The sequence below is a fragment of the Microchirus variegatus genome (assembly GCF_963457635.1).
Source record: "Microchirus variegatus genome assembly, chromosome: 3".
Classification (NCBI taxonomy): domain Eukaryota; kingdom Metazoa; phylum Chordata; class Actinopteri; order Pleuronectiformes; family Soleidae; genus Microchirus; species Microchirus variegatus.
Window position 1 is genome coordinate 26,698,496 of NC_139804.1, and position 19,388 is coordinate 26,717,883.

Consider the following 19,388-nt stretch of genomic DNA (forward strand, 5'->3'; position numbering starts at 1 on the left):
GTAACAAACTTTGTTTTGTTTACATTTACAAGCTTTAGGGCGTGGTCTACATTTGCTATACTCAGTTGCACATCCACAGCTTGCAGACCTAGTATTTGATTGTTCCCTCAGAAGTATTTTAGAAGGAGATTGTTGTCGGTTTCACATCTAACAGTAATAACAGCAATAAAAGGCTTTGTTTGTGAGCAGATCAGTGAGCTTTGATCACGCTGCAGTACTTAAAGTGTTTAACGGTGGTTAACATTGTTGCTGAGCTCAGCCGAGTTTCTCACAGAACCTGAGAACTTACGAAATACAGAGGCTGTGTTACAGGGAAATAAAACCTGAACTACAGTTCTGCGTTGCGTATGTAGAGTAAATATTAAGTAGACATTAAATTGGACAAAACTTCTTCGTTAACCCACTGAAACATTTTCAGATGGAGTCTAAACACTGTGTATGTGATGGTATAAATATTACTGTGCTTTAATGAACATGAATAGGGAGTATACAGTATATGAATATGTGTGTGTGTGTTGAAGCTGAGCACTAATAACTAATAACTTTTAAACAAAACATTGTTCATGTTACCTTTTTTACATTTTCAGCAACATGAACAGCGAATTCAGCGAATAGGTTCAGTGTCTACTGCTACTACTACTAATAATAACAATACTGATATAGGAAGGAGAGGAATAAAACAGATCAGACAGCATTATATAAAACAAAAGGTTCTTATTGTTTTTTGTTGTTGTTCTTATGCCATAGATTTTAATTCTTAAAGTTGTTGTCCTGCTCTCTGTCTTGCCCATACACAATAGAATCCCATACATACTGTACTGTTTCCTCAGACCAAATTGACTAAATCAGCTGTCAGAAATAACTTGTATGATAAGTCAGCAGGTACAAACAGAGCAATAAAAACAATTGAATAGAGTTAATTAGAAATCTGGTGAAGGTGATGTGACTTTTTGTTGTACATTTGCATCCCGTACTGTACCTTCAGAGGCAGGTTGTTGGTACGACGTGTAAATGTCTGTGTTGCTGTTGTTCATCACATCCACTCCTGACTGCAGCTGCAGCAGCAGCAGCAGCAGCAGCAGCTGGACATCAGCACCAGTGGAAGGAGACTTTGTGCTGCTCCTTACGACTGTAGCCTCCAGCCTCATGGTGTGTGTAGCCTCTAACATTCCTATGTGTCACTGACGAGGTTGGCTAATGTTCAGGGAATGCAGTTATGGCTGACGTTTGCCTCTTCGTGTCAGTACCTGACATGTTCCCTCTGGTAAACACATCCATAACTGACTGAGTGGATTACATTGTTTGCCAGGCTGAAGCTGAGGCTGATTCTCACTGTGGCCAGATTTGTCTACAGGCTGAACGAGTGGGTTTCCTTGCTGAGTGACGAGCAGGATTATAATCTGTTCTGGTGTAAGAAAGCAACTCTCTGTAATTTTTTGTAGTTCCAGACATGAGTCATATAACAGGCCGTAGCATTATCACTCAGAATGGAATTAATGGACAGCTCTTGTTAAACCTCTTAAAGATCTGCCTTCATTTATCCACTGATGGAGTTAATCAGTGTAATAATAAGTCTTCTCATGTTGTTTTGTGCTCCAGAAGCAGCTGATATGTTTCTGCTTGCAGATCACAGCTGGAAGAATGCTGACTGGAAGAGTTTCATGCATGGATCAGACTTTTTAACTAACACTTGGTAAAACTTACTGAAAGAAGTTAATCTAGAAGTTATTTATTTATAGAAATATTCACCTCTTTCCTGCAGTCATAAATAATTAATCCCGTTCACACGGTTGGTGCAGTGGTTAGCACTCGAGTAACATTTACATACAAATGCACTGTTTTATAAAAAATGTATTTACATTGTTACATTTATCAGTTTTAAGAATGGAAATGTAACCAAATGTAAGCCATGCAGTGAATTGAAGAAATGAAAAAAAAAGGCCTTTCTTTCACATCTGGAGTCAAATAACAACATTATATGAGATTAGTGAATATAGCTGTCTGCCACAGGTGGGTTTCAAACCCGGGACTCTGCTTTCACAGAGCAACTCCTTGAAGTGGAGGAGAAGCCGTAATAGCAAATAATGATATTTCTCAGGAAAGATTGTATTAATGGTTTATATTAAGTAAGGAGTTGTGTTTTACCTTAAAATGGTTATAATTTATAAACAAAATGTGGCGTTGACTCTACAGTATAGCTGTTAAATAAGTATTTAAAGCAGCTAATTTAGAAGAAACCCTCGTCTCATGTACTGCATTGCTATTAGCAGCAGGGCGATGCAGGTCAGTATCAGTGGATCTGATATCAGGCAAAACATAACTTAAATATCACGTTAATGCTTTACTTAGAAACAGGCTGAAGAGAGATGTGTGCCATTGCCACCATGTGACCATAATGTGAGTCACATGTCTGTCATGCAGGTGGTAAATGCATCAGCACAAAATGTGACACAGCGTAGTTGTTTTTGTTTAAAAGTTTGAAATGACATTAAAAGTCATCGTATCAAAACCACTGACGTTTTCTGTCAAAAACAGAGTGACAACATCACTCAGGTTGTGTGTGTAGTGTTGAGTAACATGATCATCCCCCTGCAGGTTGGTGCGGGTCGTCAGTCAAAGGAGTTTTTGATGGTATAATGGCAGAAGGAAGTGACATGTTTCAACTGAAACTGCAAAAAAATATTTATGAATTATTCTAATAATCTCATACCTCCCCCCGTGGCTTCTCAAGTTCACATTAGTATTTGACACAAAAACAGTGGTTTATCAAGCCATGACTACTGCAGTGGTTAGCATCACTTACCTCACAGCACATGATCCTGTGTCTAAACTCTGGTTTGTTGCTGTGTTTTCTCTCTTCCTCATTCAGAGATGTGCAGGTTAACTGGTGACTCCACCTCAGCCTTAGGTTTGACTGTAATCTTATTATTTGATACACAAAACAAGACAAGCTATTAAAACTCACCTTTTCAGACAGGCTTATTCACTTTCATATATCAATCAATCAATCACTCAATTAATCAATCAATCAATCTTTATTTATATAGCCCACAGTTTACAAAACATAGTTTGGCTCACGGGACTTCACAGTCCAATCGAGGACGGGGTAGAGAAAGTGCGGCTCGTGCAAAGTCTGTGTGCTCATTCTAAGTGCATGATGGGAAATTCCCCCAGCAGTCTAAGCCTATGGCAGCATAAGATAGACTATTCTAATCAGGACATACCTGATCTAGCTTGGACTATAGGCTATGTTAAAAAGGTAGGTTTTCAGTCTCACCTTAAAGGCAGAGACCGAGTCAGACTGTCTGACTGATATACTTTATATTAACGTCTTTAACATGTTGGTGTTTTTATTTTTATTTTTATTTCTTCACTTTATAATTTGTACAGTGACATTGAGTGTCCTGAAAGGCACCCATAAATATAATATTATTATTATTATTATTATTATCATCTGTATGTATGTTGATATTTCAAGTACCAGTAGTATAATGACACATCAGTCCACCTTCACTCCCCAATGAGACGAGCCTTTGTTAACCGTGAGCTTAATAGTTTGAGCTGTTTGTCCTTGACACCAGACACTGGCTGCTGCTGCTAAATGAAGTCTGTTTATTAACCTGCAGCTGTGAGGCCATGTGCTAACATCTCTGCCTCTCTGCTTCATGAAAGATGAAAACAGACCTTGACTTGTGGTTGAGTCTCATGGTCGTTCCCACTGATATTTACAGAACTGACATTCCACTGCCCTACAATGCAATAGTGTGTGTGTGTGTGTGTACATGTGTGTTTTAAAGGTATGCATTTATATATAGGCTCAAATCTGTAAGCTATTTAATAGCTTTCACATTGTATTGTAATCTTTTAGAATCTTGCCATTTTCCTCAGCGTGAACAGAGTGGAGGGAGTTCAGTGTCTTTGCTCACTAGACCTGCAATCATTAGCTGATTAGATCATCACTAAAACACTTTTGAACACAAAATGCCTGAATCGTACAGTCCCAGCTTCTCAAATGTGATTAGTTTTCTCTATTGAGTGAGTTTTAGTATGATTATATCAACATGGTCTCTGGGAGATTGTGATGCCATTTGGACTGACAGTGCTCATCTGTCCACTGTCTTTACACCACTTGACGGACAGATTGCTAAATACTGTAATCTGGTCCCATCCCTCAGGATGAGTTATAACTGACACTAACTAATGACTAACTTATGGTTCTGTGTCATCATCATCATCATCTGGTTGAAACTTGAACTGACTAGATTCTTCAGTTCTTGAAGTAGGCTGATTAATCAATTAAGTCATAATCAGCATCAGTGGATTATTATCTAATGATTTGATAGGTTAATGCTATTTCCCCCCCACCCTACCACTGATGAGCCTGTTAGCCTGCTAACATTAGCATTTAGCTCAGTACAGCACACGTCACAACACTTCTGACTGGCCTTTCTGACACTACTTAAGACTAAATAACTCATTAATCAGGTGAGAAATTACAAAAATGTCTCATATTAATGACTCCACATACAGTAGAAGCGCGCGTACATGTGTGTGTGTGGTAAATGGGTTCCTCGACACCAGTGACAGAATCTCCTTGCACGACCACAAACAATAACTTAGGATATCACATGATCTTAGTCACTTCCTAATGTCTGTGATAACCCGCCCTCCCTACACTGCTGCTACAGAGGACGTCATGTAAATTGCTTCCATAAGGGAAGTGGAGGAATGTCTTGTGTGAATTGGACTTCCTGGCTTCCCCTGTCGTCTTCGGGGACCTATTACTCTGTGGAGGTCTGGGACAGAGAGAAGGCGCCCGAGCTCTTTCTGATCTACTCACGTCGTCATGTGACAACAGGCTTAATCTACGGTTCATCTATGTGAGAATGAGAAGCTGAGTTGCAGAGTGTGAGTGTGTTGGCGACACTTTTTTGCCCAATTTTACCCACCATTTACAGTTGAGCAGAGTCTTCACCAGTCGGCAGCAGTTGGGGACAGTCGGCATGGTTAGTTGGCACAGAAATCTGTCACTCATAGAAATGGTTGCTCTCACGAGAGTTTGATGCATTCAGTTGTCTTCAGTTGGTTTGACAAATCATGTAGTCTGCGATCCCTGGGATCAGTCGGTCAGTGTGTAACTCCAAGTCTTTTCAAAACCAGTTACAACTGTGAAGGTTGTGTAAAGTGTCTCCAGCTTAAGCCGAGGAATGTTTCACCATCAGTCCACACATTCCTCGTCTCGTCCACTGTTTCACCCATTTTTCCAAGCTTGAGTCATGTTTCAATCAAGTGATTTCTCAACATTTTTTTTTTTTGCCTTATTCGAAGACGGTTTTTCAAATGTCCTGTGTTCCTGTGCTGATGGAAACCCGCCTTGCGTAACTGCAGTTGCTCTGTTCATATTTACTCACACAGACACACGCACTGATGTCATTGCCAGCCCCATTCACACTTTGTAGTGCATACCTCTTTTTATCACTCTCATCTTTCACATGACTCTTTACTGTGTATTATTTAGCTGCAAACGGCATCAAAACAGCTCAAATGTGACTAAAGTGACAAGTACAGCAGACTGAGTAGGATTGTGTGTGTTATTCAAACTGGAGTGTTTACAAACCTCCCTCTCACATTCGGCCTCCATGTCAAGAAAGACATTCAACGACTCAGTTTTTAAATATTTTGACAACAGAGAGTGTGCGTGATTGATGATGCCACTGTACAGTTCAGCCCTTAAATGTGAAAGTATGTGTAAACCAAAAAAGAAACAAAAAACCCTTGTACCAAGTCTGCACAAGTACAATTTCTCCTGAATTTTATGTCAACACTCTGTCTCACCTTCTTGAACCAGCAAACTAGTACGTTATTATACTAGTAAGTTATTTTTGCTAGTAGTATAATGACACATCAGTCCACCTTCTCTAGTTAGTTTAGTTAGTTTAGTCAACTGAAAAAAACATGCAGGTCTTCTCTGAAAGCAAACCACATCACACCTTGATGCGCATGTGCTACAGCAGCAGAAGAACACACACACTTGCCACTTTATGATGTGTCATGTGTATCTAATGAAGTGACCAGTGGATGAACACTTAAGTTTTCGTTAACACTTTAGATTAAGGAACACATATTCACCAGTTACTAGGTGCTTACCAAGTAGCATACTAGCCCTTTATTAGTAATCATTAAGCACATATTAACACCTTATTCTACCTCTATTACGACATGAATTAATATTTTTCTTACATAAGGTGTTAATACATGCTTAATATTTACTAATAAAGGGCTAGAAAGCTATTTATATGCATGTTAGTCTAGTTAATGGTGAATATGTGTTCCTTTATCTAAAGTGTTACCAAGTTTTCTTTCTAATTGTTTACATTCTGGTATAAAGAATTATTTTTTTTTTAAACTGTGGTCGTAAGAAGTACTGACACATGACTAACACAGGATGTTTCTGGTTTAATGTAGGAGAACGTGGATCTGAATATTTTCTTTATCATATTTGAAAATACTCCATACAATATGTAAATATGTGTTACCACAGCAGCGTGAAGACACCAGGTTTGAGTTAGATACTTGTGTTTCAGAATAGATGATTATTATATTAAACTCTTATTTAAAATGTTTTTTTTCCAAGCTCAGTCTGAGCAAGTGTCCAGTCTCTGCAGCCGCCTCTCCTTAAAGGTCCATATTATCCAATGATTGTTTCCTGTGAGGCAGCCTCTCTGTCTGCTTGTTGTTGTGAATGCCCGCTGCATGTTTTCGAGCTTGTGTGTGTGTGTGTGTGTGTGTGTTTGTGTAACTGCATGTTTGCTTTGTTTCTAGATTGCTACGTTGTGTAATCCTGTGTATATATGTGAAGAGATTAGAGTCTTTTAAATTAAAAGAGGGGCTGGTTTTAACCCCCGTCGACCCCCGAACAAATGTGAGTTTCTGAAGTTTGCGACAACACGTGTAATTATGTCTAAGCTGAGAAACCACACGTGTGTGAAGGTATAAACAGTTTTGTCAAGCAAGTGCCCAGAGTGCTTGATAGTTTACCCAGCTGTGCTTGAACACCGTTAACATCCTGTCATCTTGGAGCAGCTTCACATTTAATGTCATGAGATATACATTTTATAAATAACATTTATAAAACAGGATATAAACACACGTGGCTACCTCAGTGGGTAATAAACACTATAGCGTTGTACAAATGTAAACACTGTAAATGTTACGTGACAAACCAAAGAGAAACACAGAGCCTGAAGGCTGAATAAAATAGTCAAGTTATTTATATTGTGTACTTTATACGACAGGGTTACACTGTAAAAAAATAAAAAGTTGAGAAAACTTAAAATTTCAAGGCTACTCACTGCAATCAATTTTTTAATTTTACCGCCCACCAAAAGAGCTCTTTTTAAAAAGTCCATCAACTAATATTATTTTTGTTAGACCAACTTGTAACTAAATTAAATGTTTAAATTATTTGAACAAAAGATTAGTTAGAAAACTGTTTGAAAACAGAATTTCGAGTTGGCAAAACTCTAACTTACAAGTTTGTCTAACAAAATAATATTAGTTGATGGGACTTTTTAAAAACTTGAGATCTTTTGTTGGGCTGTAAACTCAAAACTTGATTGCAGTAAATTGCTTTGAAATGTTAAGTTTTCTCAACTTTTTTCTTTTTACAGTGTAGGGTAATGATAGATTATTTGAAAGTAAATAATCTACAAACCAATCTTGCTTTTGGCAGTTATTCTTTATTTTTCTTGTACTCTGTACTGTCTTCATTTACAAATTAAAACCACCAGCAATGAACGTGGAACTTTGGCATTTTTGGTTAAAAGTTCAGCTCTAATAGAAATGACATTGCCTCTCTGCATTTGTGTGAAGTGGTTTTTCGTTTTTTTTCTATGTAAAAATGTTGCTGTCACACCTGTAAGTGTGTGGGTTGTTGTTTTTTTTACCTGACAGCACAAAGGTTGATTTAAAACTCCGCCTGTATGACTCACTGATCATTCAATCACAGAGGAAACTGCAGTGACACACAGTGGAGCGCATATTTCTCAGTAGAAGTACAGTACATACTGTACAGACTCAGTTCCGCTTTTAAAACTGATGTAGTGGCTCTGCAGGGAAAAATAAAGTCATTTCTTTCACTTGTGGTATTCAAGTTTTAAATGAATTTATTTGTTTATTTATTAGATTGATAATTGAAGTTGAATAGGAACTTTTTTGTCATAAATGAGATGATGTTCTAATACCTGCATGTCTAACTTCTCTCTCTCTCTCTGTCGTTGTATGCACATGATCTCCAGTGGAAAAGTGGTACAAACGTCACCTGACGTATCAGATCGTGAACTGGCCTCGTCACCTGTCTCTGGGCTCAGTGCGCCTGGTGGTGCAGGCGGCTTTCCAGCTGTGGAGCAACGTGTCGGGCCTGGTGTTCCAGGACGCCCCTGAAGGACCGGCAGACATCCGGCTGGCTTTTTACGAGGGAGACCACAATGATGGGGTCAACAATGCCTTTGATGGACCAGGTCAGGCTCAATTACACAGATTCAAGTCTACATATCTAAGTAAGATAGTAATTACTTAGATGATGGAGTAAATGCATCTGGTCACAGGAGTGTTGGTGTAGTGATTAAAATGACTTCACTAAATGAAATTTTTAACTCCTCAAAGATTTTGAATCTATTAATCTATTTTACTATCTCGTAAATGTATTTGGATTTAGATGGCTCAGTCATATTCTTGCAGTCAAACATGAAGCAACTTTTTTCACTCGTGTTAAGCTCCATCTTCCTATTGTACATAGGAAGATAAGCTCTGTCTCTGCATGCTGCAAGCTTAATTCAACTCAATTAAACAAGGCACTGTACATAGACAACATCATGGAGCAGAGAAACCCAACAGTTCACACAATGAGTAAGCACTAGGCATCAGTGGAGAGAAAAAAAACTCCCTTTTACTAGGAATAAATCAAAGATGTGCGGCCATCTGCCTCGACCAGTTGGGGTGAAAGTAAAAATAGGGGACAGAGGAGAGGTGGGTGACAGAACGGGGGGATAGAAAGGACAAGAGGGAGGTGAGATAGAGAGCAGATATACAACAACTGTATCAAGTTATAAGTGTATACAGGACAGTTAGAGTCAGTGATGACATGTTAGAACTACAGTGTCATTTATATAAACAACAGCAGAGATTGTTGATAAAAATTATACTGATATTGACTTTAAATTATAGCACAATAATAATATTAGTGGCCTTGAAAGACACAGACCAGGGAGAGAAAAAACAAGTTTAAAAAAGTTTATAGGCTCCCTGATGAGAATCTATTTAGGTGCCAAAATTTTAAATGCCAGTATTAGGTGATACCGAGGAAGTTCGATGCCCAGTTGATACAACAAAACTAATTTATTTTCAGGTCTCTCATATAAAACAGATATCACTCCCACAGACACTCAATAAATAAAGCTTAAAACCTACACACAATAACCTGGTTATCGTCAGATTTAGGCCGTAGTTTGATCACATTTCACCCGTCTTCTTCTGCTCTGATCGTCAGGGGGAACTCTGGCTCACGCCTTCCTGCCGCGTCGGGGCGAGGCCCACTTCGACAAGGCGGAAAGGTGGACACTAAACGGACACAAAGGACACAACCTGTTCATGGTGACTGCCCACGAGATCGGACACACGCTGGGACTGGAGCACTCCCCGGTGCGTCACGCTCTAATGTCGCCTTATTACAGGAAACTGGGACGCAACCTGGTGCCGAGCTGGGACGACATCATTGCAGTGCAGCAGCTGTATGGTGAGTGGACGTCGATCTGTACTATAAACTATACTACTTTAAAGGTCCAGTGTGTAACTTTTTTTTTACTCATTTCCAGAGATAAATGTATTACTTGATCATCAGACATTGGATTTGAGATACATAACTAGATGTCTAAATGACAGTTTGGTCTTAATTTGACCAAGTGGGGAACAAAAAGGGTGAAACCGCCCTTTAAATGTATGATTAAGATTCAGAATGAAGCTGAACAGACACAGGAGGGAACTGTTTGAAAATGGAAAGTGTGTGGTCTCAGCATCAGGATGAGTGTTAAACACACAAACACATTTGTCTCAGATTTAAACTGTAAGCGGCTGAAAATAAAAACACTTGATGATTAATGTCTGGCCCAGGACCACTGGGTTTAAATGAGGCTGCACTTAGTCAGACTGAGCTATTATTGGAATAATACATACAACCAATTACATGAATTCCTGACTTTGAAGAAACATAGGAGTCAGTTTTTGCTCTGTGGCCCATTAAATCCAGCGTTGTAGCACCGAGCTGTGAAAAGGCCTCAGAGGCAGCCCCCAAAGACACCAGCTGCACTCACGGAATAAAAATGTGTAGAACAGCAAAATCTGGATTAAAATCCCCAGTTGATCATTTAAACCTGGCTGTGACTAAACCATTGAATGATCCAGAAGGTTGATATATCCTCACACTGTGGATATGAAATCAAAGTTACATCCATTAATGTGATTTATGTTTTGAGAGGAGATAAAGATCATCCTGCAGTGACTTTAGATTTCATTGTGTCCTTGGGGAACATGATAAAACCCTGGAGCCTCATGTTTACAAATGTCTAACATGTCACAGATGGGCACTGAGTGCTTTGCAGATCTAAAGTATCGCACACATTACACACAGCAAATGACGCCATGCCTGACAAAAATACAGTAGGTTCAAGTACAACCAAACAATATGACCCCTAATATATCAGGGTAGGTTTGGGAGTCGGAGGTTGGTGATGTATGGAGGAGCGAGATTGTTCAGGGCTTTGTCGATGATGAGAAGATCCTTGAATTTGATCCAGAACTGTGAGTGTTGAACGTACTGAAGTGTTTGAATGTCAGTGGACCGAGCCCTGAGCCTTGGGGGACACCGTGTGTGACTGGGATTTGCAGTTGTTGTTTATGGAATGTCTGTATCATGTGTTTGTGTCCTTGAGGTGATCTGCTTTTCTAGGTTTTGGCAGGTTTTGATTTGTCCTCAACAGTCGGAAGAATTTTATATTAGTTCTGTTACTCTAGCTGCTGAGATCGGTCGGTTTGGATGTGAGGGAAGAAGAGGAGGTGGTGTGAATGTCAACATCACGCACAAACGCACACACGCTCAGTGTTTTGTTGTGCTGTCTCTGTTGTGATTGATTATTAGTGTGGGATCATTGCATACATGAAATACAATCGTTTGAGTGTCTGTTCCCTCCCGGCATGTGTGAGGCAGGTTTCCACATGTGCCTCTGCAGAGTTCCTTCTACTGTTAAGTACCTGCTTTCACTGCTACAGTTGTTGTTGTTGTTGTTGTTGTTGTCCTCTTCACGTTCAGTCTAACAGCAGCCTCAGGATCACCTGACATTGCATGTGAAGGTTATGCTGCTGTGAATCTATGAGATGCAGTCAGTGTTTTTCCCCTGTTGTGACCCTGAGACGCAGGTGTAAAGCAACTGCACTGGGCCGAGTGCCTTCCAAAGGAATGTTTGCATGGCTGCAGGACACACTCACACTCATTTTGATCATTTAAACCTGAGATTTTTGCTGACGGCGCTCGTCTATCCAGGCCTCAGCTCCTCAGAGCCTGCCTCATTTACTCTGGCCTGACCACACAATTACACACAGTTACACTAACTGCAGCACTTATTGCAATTTTGATTTATAATGTTACCACAGATAATGTTTTTAAAGTAACTGGCATTACTGAGCAGGGCTTACGCGCAATTATAAACAAGAATGTGGTTGATTATTCAGCTTTAATTTGAGTGAAAACTGAACCCTCAAATTGTATTTATTGCTTCAAAAAGAAGGGGTCGTCCAGGATTCTTCAGCTCGTGCAAAGGTGGAGATTGGCAAAGTGCAGCATATTTTATTCTCCCGCCTGCTTAAGAAATGACTCTTCTTCTACCCTGTGGCGATGATCTCTGCAGAGCTGCTCACATGTAAATGTCAAACAGCTCCAGAGACAGACGTGGACAAGAAGTACAACTGACAGGACTGCAGGCGCTTGTGAGGTTACATCTGTGTGAAGATATGAGCTTTAGGAAGCGTGTGTGTGTGTGTGTGTGTGTGTGTGTGCGCTGGAACTGTGAGCTGATAAGAAGCAGATGTGAGGCAGCCTGAATATGTCAGTCTCCAGAGAAACAGCTGATTCCAGTGACAAGAAACTCCACAAATTAAAAGCATTCACATGTTTTATCTCGTAAAATAATGTATGTTCAGGGAGTGCAGTGTGGTGAAGCAAGTATTCACGCGTTCTATGTATGACTATAAATTCAAATACTTTGCCAAATGTAACAATGACATTCTCTCCATTACATTCCTTTCAGTTCGGGTCATCAATAAAAATGACTGATGTTCCATTATTTTCAACAGTTTTCTATACCTTTTAACCCTCTGACTACAAATCCTATCAGAGATGAATCTTCATCATAACGTCATTGAATATATATATATTTCTTTATATATTCTTAAATTAATGTCAAATAGTAGAAAAAACAAGATTAATCTTTTGCAATTGAGATTTTAGTGACTCGAAAATGTGTGCCATGTTTGTCTCGATAAATAATAAGACTTGGCATTGGTTTGGGATCAGAGGAAAAAGGGAATTCATTGCTGCTTCATTGCGCTGTTTTCTAAAGGGAAAATATTCAACCTTAATAAAACAAATTTCTCTAGTTTTCCACCAACTTCACTTCAAGAGGAGAAAAACATTGTCCAAGTACATACCATTAACCGTTAACAGTATAAAACATCACCCTATACTCACATATTTGAGATAATTATAATCTGAATACCCTCTCTTCAGCGCCAATGGGAACATGAAGGTTTTTGTGTTTGAGTGAAGTCAGACATCCAGCTCTTATCTTATAACACACACACACTGTGGTCTGTGTATCTACAGTATGTTCCTCCTGTTCCTGGGTTTGCTGATTTTATCCTCCTCCAACACAAATGTTTGTTCAGTGTTGCAAACAGAATGTGTATAATCATGTCTGAAATGGCATCATTTTAGGTCTTGTTTTTGTTTTGTTTGTTCTACGATGACTGTTCTGTATGCACAGTCCAATATATGTGTGTAAATATATATATATATAGCAATAATAAATGAATCACGACACTGGTTTAGTGTCTAAAGCTCTGTATATTTTTGGTTCTGTTGTGTGCTCACTCTGAATGATTTGTTTATTTCCTGTGTCGTTGTTGTCATCCATCAGTATACATCAACTCAGCCACATCCTGTAAAGGACCATTTACTGTCAATGTTTACATTATCATACAATTAGCTTTGGGAGAAGTCTACACTGTTCAAACTGTTCCCCTGATATTCAATATAGAAAAAGTCATAGGTTAGTATGTCATTCAAAATTTGACGAAAAAGTCATAGGTTAGTATGTCGTCCAAAATTTGACAAAAAAGTCATATGTTAGTATGTCGTCCAAATTATGGCAAAAAAAGTCATAGGTTAGTATGTCGTCCAGAATATGACAAAAAGTCATAGGTTAGTATGTCATCCAAAATATGTCAAAAAAGTCATATGTTAGTATGTCGTCGAAAATAAAACAAAAAAGTCATACTATAGTATGTCGTCCAAAATGTGACAAAAAAGTCGTAGTATAGTATGTCGTCCAAAATTTGATGAAATAGTCATAGGTTAGTATGTCGTTCAAAATTTGACAAAAAAGTCATAGGTTAGTATGTCGTTCAAAATTTGACAAAAAAGTCATAGGTTAGTATGTCGTCCAAAATTTGACAAAAAAGTCATAAGTTAGTATGTCGTTCAAAATTTGACAAAAAAGTCATAGGTTAGTATGTCGTTCAAAATTTGACAAAAAAGTCATAGGTTAGTATGTCGTCCAAAATTTGACAAAAAAGTCATAAGTTAGTATGTCGTTCAAAATTTGACAAAAAAGTCATAGGTTAGTATGTCGTTCAAAATTTGACAAAAAGTCATAGGTTAGTATGTCGTCCAAAATTTGACAAAAAAGTCATAAGTTAGTATGTCGTTCAAAATTTGACAAAAAAGTCATAGGTTAGTATGTCATCCAGAATATGACAAAAAAGTCATATGTTAGTATGTCGTCGAAAATAAAACAAAAAAGTCATACTATAGTATGTCGTCCAAAATGTGACAAAAAAGTCGTAGTATAGTATGTCGTCCAAAATTTGATGAAATAGTCATAGGTTAGTATGTCGTTCAAAATTTGACAAAAAAGTCATAGGTTAGTATGTCGTTCAAAATTTGACAAAAAAGTCATAGGTTAGTATGTCGTCCAAAATTGGACAAAAAAGTCATAGGTTAGTATGTCGTCCAAAATTGTACAAAAAAGTCATAGGTTAGTATGTCGTTCAAAATTTGACAAAAAAGTCATAGGTTAGTATGTCGTCCAAAATTGGACAAAAGTCATAGGTTAGTATGTCGTCCAAAATTTGACAAAAAGTCGTACTATAGTATGTCGTCCAAAATTTGACAAAAAGTCATAGATTAGTATGTCGTCCAAAATTTGACAAAAAGTCATAGGTTAGTATGTCGTCCAAAATTTGACAAAAAAGTCATAAGTTAGTATGTCGTTCAAAATTTGACAAAAAAGTCATAGGTTAGTATGTCATCCAGAATATGACAAAAAAGTCATATGTTAGTATGTCGTCGAAAATAAAACAAAAAAGTCATACTATAGTATGTCGTCCAAAATGTGACAAAAAAGTCGTAGTATAGTATGTCGTCCAAAATTTGATGAAATAGTCATAGGTTAGTATGTCGTTCAAAATTTGACAAAAAAGTCATAGGTTAGTATGTCGTTCAAAATTTGACAAAAAAGTCATAGGTTAGTATGTCGTCCAAAATTGGACAAAAAAGTCATAGGTTAGTATGTCGTCCAAAATTGGACAAAAAAGTCATAGGTTAGTATGTCGTCCAAAATTGTACAAAAAAGTCATAGGTTAGTATGTCGTTCAAAATTTGACAAAAAAGTCATAGGTTAGTATGTCGTCCAAAATTGGACAAAAAAGTCATAGGTTAGTATGTCGTCCAAAATTTGACAAAAAGTCGTACTATAGTATGTCGTCCAAAATTTGACAAAAAGTCATAGATTAGTATGTCGTCCAAAATTTGACAAAAAAAGTCATAGGTTAGTATGTCGTCCAAAATTGGACAAAAAAGTCATAGGTTAGTATGTCGTCCAAAATTTGACAAAAAAGTCATAGGTTAGTATGTCGTCCAAAATTTGACAAAAAAGTCATAGGTTAGTATGTCGTCCAAAATTTGACAAAAAAGTCATAGGTTAGTATGTCGTCCAAAATTTGACAAAAAAGTCATAGGTTAGTATGTCGTCCAAAATTTGACAAAAAAGTCATAGGTTAGTATGTCGTCCAAAATTTGACAAAAAGTCATAGATCAGTATGTCGCCCAAAATTTGACAAAAAAAGTCATAGGTTAGTATGTCGTCCAAAATTTGACAAAAAAGTCATAGGTTAGTATGTCGTTCAAAATTTGACAAAAAAGTCATAGGTTAGTATGTCGTCCAAAATTGGACAAAAAGTCGTACTATAGTATGTCGTCCAAAATTTGACAAAAAGTCATAGATTAGTATGTCGCCCAAAATTTGACAAAAAAAGTCATAGGTTAGTATGTCGTTCAAAATTTGACAAAAAAGTCATAGGTTAGTATGTCGTCCAAAATTTGATTTAAAAAAAGTCATAGGTTAGTATGTGGTCCAAAATTTGATTAAAAAAAAGTCATAGGTTAGTATGTCGTCCTGTCCACCACTAAGCTACTGTGAGATAGTGTTTCATAATCACCTTGTGTGGTGGCTTTTATTTCACAGGGTTCTTGCTTTTGTGTTTTGCTCAGGTAAACCATCAGGAGACCGTGCCATGAGGCTGCCGGGTCAGGTTTTACACGCTGCACTGCAGGAGTGGGAGTTCAGAGAGCTTCACGACAGGCATAAAACCACAGATCAGCCTTTCTACTGCCATGGTGTCTTTGATGCCATCACTATGGGTAAAGCTCCATATTAAATGTACAGTACTGTATGTAGTTCATAAAGCGAGGCGCCTCTTAATCAAAACAATAACCAGAGACTTTGTTTGGTGATGTCAGAAGGCACTGTAGGATGATGGGATGTGTTCTCTTGTTTGGTTTGCCTGTGTATTTGTACTTTAAAGGAAGAACTTCATCAGCAGAACATGAAGCAACTAGCATTTGTTGATCATTTAATTCAGAAATGTTGCATATTACATCTTTAAACATCATATCTGAAAGACATTCAATTCATGTGTGGAGTGACTTCACACATTTTTGAAGTAATGATTGAGAATGTTGTGGTGATCTGTTCAAAACTGGTAAAATATATACATGTATATATATATATATATATATATATATACATGTATATATATATATACATGTATATATATACATGTATATATATATTACTGCTTTATCCTTCACATGTGGGTCTCAGAGAGCTGGAACCAATCCCAGCTGACATAGTGCTAAAGACAGGGGACACTCTGGACAGGTCTCCAGTCCATCACAGGGCAAAAAACCCCACACAGAGACAAACAACCATTCACTCTCACTTTCACACCTACGGTCAATTTAGAGTGTCTAATAAACAACTGCATGATTATGGACTGTGGGCGGAAACTGGAGAACCCACAGAGAACATGTAAACTCCACACTGAACTGGGATTCAAACCAAACCAGTGACCTTCTTGCTGTGAGGCAACAACACTCTGTGTGACATTTAATCAGTCTGTCTCCATCTTTGGTGCTGCACTCATGTGTTTACCTTTGTGCTTTTAATCTGCATGTTCAGACCAGAATGACACAGTGCTGGTGTTTCGGGGCAGTGTGTATTGGACAGTGTCGGCTGAGGGCAGAGTCACTGGTCCTCTAGATCTCCGTCAGCGCTGGTCTGACCTCTCGCCTGCCATCGAGGCTGCTGCATTCTCACCACTGGACTCCAAGTGGTATTTTTTCAAAGGTACTGCTTCACTGAGCTCATTAATGCGACTGACGCTCCCTGTTAAAGACACCCTCTCACCTTCTGGATGACTTCATTTGCATGCATTTGTTAAAGCCAAAAATAGACTTAAGTGTCCCCTTTAAGGAAAAACATTATACTGCACTCAGAAGTTAAGAGGTTTCACCTTTGTGTTAAAAGCTAATGAAATGAGCAGAGTTTTTGCCAACTTTAACTTTCTCATGGAAAACCATAATCTGCTAATAACAAAGATGTAAAAGGCTGACTAAGAACGCACAGCTGTGAAACTTAGATTAAATTCAACCTTACTTCCGTCCAGATAAAGTCACATTTGATAGCTAACTGAGGACTTGGGGAAATAACTGCTAGAGACATTTTGTGAACATGGACAAAATTTGGCACAGTGGTGTTAACCAGACGTCTGAAGAAACGGGTTTGTGTTTTAACTGGGGACGAGAAAATATGATACTACCTGATAATAGCATCAGTATCAGGCCAATATTGGTCAAAATCAATGGATCAGATATCAGACAGTTAAAAATGTCAATGATAAAATTTTATATGCCACATGACTAGAAATGTCAATAAAAATCAGCAATAGCATTTTGTGGGCTGTTTATTTCTTTTTTATGTTACACTTTTTGTTTAATTGTGTCTTTCTTGAAATAGCTTAAAATGCGGTGGTGTTAACATCCTAGTGGTTAGGGCTTCGAGCTCGAGACCGGAAGGTAGCCGGTTCAATCCCCGACCAGTCCGCAGCTGAAGTGCTGTTGAGCAAGGCACCTAACCCCCTCACTGCTCCCCGAGCGCGGTTCACTGGCATGGCAGCTCACTGCGCTGGGTTAGCATGTTCTCCACCTCACTGTGTGCTGTGTGTGTTCACTAACTCACTGCAGAATTAAATTTCCCCTTGCGGGACTTAAAGGGTTCTTAATCTTAATCTTAATCTAATATTAAGTTTGTGACATCGGTATCAGACATGAAAAAGTAGTATCATGCCATCCCCATACATATCACTCAGTGTCACACACTGGACCTAAAGTGGTATCTTAACATTTGTGATTCACCACATGTCACTCGAGTTAAATTCCCTTTGACTCATCATGTCGAGAAGCTGCATTGTGAGAGGATATGATCAAATTTGATATGCCACTAATATAAGTATCACTATTACTATATAAAACTATTACTGCTGTCTTTACTATTCTACTACAACTATTCTAACTCTCCCGTCTCCACCTCAACCCCCTCCCTCACCACTCTCGTTCTCGGCAGGGAAGCGGATGTGGCGTTACACGGACAGTGCACTGGACTCTGGCTTCCCCAGGAAAAGCAGCGAGTTGGGGCTGCCCAACCACCCCGACTGCGCCTTCTACTACGCTCCCCTGGGTCACATGGTCCTCTTCAAAGGCTCACGCTACTATGTGCTGAACCTCAGAACCCTGCACCAAGAGCCCTACTACCCGCGCAGGCTCACAGACTGGACTGGCGTGCCACAGGGGACTAACGGCGCACTGACCCGTCCAGGCGGACGCCTCTACTTGTTCAGAGAACATCGCTACTTGACGTTTGACCCGGTCAAGGTGCGAGTCACCAGAGCGGGTCAGTGGGCTAAGGATCTGAGCTGGACTGGTTGCAGCAACACACCTCAGAACAACAACATCCTTTGACCAGCAGATGGAGCTGTCCGCTTGATAAAGTGCAATTTGTTGAACACAGAGGTGCTCTAACTTTTTTGTTTTGTAGCCTGAAACCCACATCATCTAAGTACTTGCAGTTGCAAACTCCTTTATATAGTATTTATAATGCAGAGCAATTAATATTACTGTATATGAAAGTGGTTTAGACAACAGGGAGTAAGAACTGTTTTAGGTCGGGATGAAACTACTATGAAAAAAACTTCCTTTTCTTCCATTTGTTGTCATTGCACACAGAGAGATACCAAAAGACTTTATCAGCTCTTCCACATTGTCACTAAAATATTGTATGTAAGATATTGTATGAATAATTAATATTAGCCTGTGACTGTCTGCTCTCCTGAAATCTTCATCTCTTAGGATTCAACCATTGAATATGATGATCACACAGCTCAAAACATGGTTCAGTCGTCAAACCTTGAGATAAAAATCTACATGAAAATACCTTTGTAATGTGACAAAGTCAGAATACACTTTATGATATAACAACACATTTTATTCAAGTGTTTCTAGACACTACGTTAGAAGACATTTCTCTGCATCATTGAACAGTTTGAAGTGTCAAAGCTGAAGCTTTCTGACGAACAAACTTCCTTTTTTTTCAGTTAACAACCAGTGAAACAAAGTCTTTCATCTTTGAGCTGCCCTGCATGTTGACCTCCAGTATGAACTGTAA

At 38.6% G+C, this 19,388-nt stretch overlaps 1 protein-coding gene across 1 annotated transcript in view; it reads left to right on the plus strand.

Annotated features, from left to right (window-relative positions):
• The window catches only part of mmp28 (matrix metallopeptidase 28), a gene marked incomplete at both ends in the record, with an annotated part of 31,219 nt that extends 12,534 nt beyond the window's left edge, over positions 1-18,685 (plus strand). Inside the window, 5 exons of the mRNA XM_083886924.1 lie at positions 8,298-8,519; positions 9,548-9,793; positions 15,878-16,027; positions 16,848-17,015; positions 18,291-18,685. Of these exons, the coding sequence (XP_083743050.1) occupies positions 8,298-8,519; positions 9,548-9,793; positions 15,878-16,027; positions 16,848-17,015; positions 18,291-18,685 (1,181 nt within the window). The remainder of the gene's footprint in view (positions 1-8,297; positions 8,520-9,547; positions 9,794-15,877; positions 16,028-16,847; positions 17,016-18,290) is intronic.
• Between the last annotated feature and the right edge of the window lie 703 nt (positions 18,686-19,388).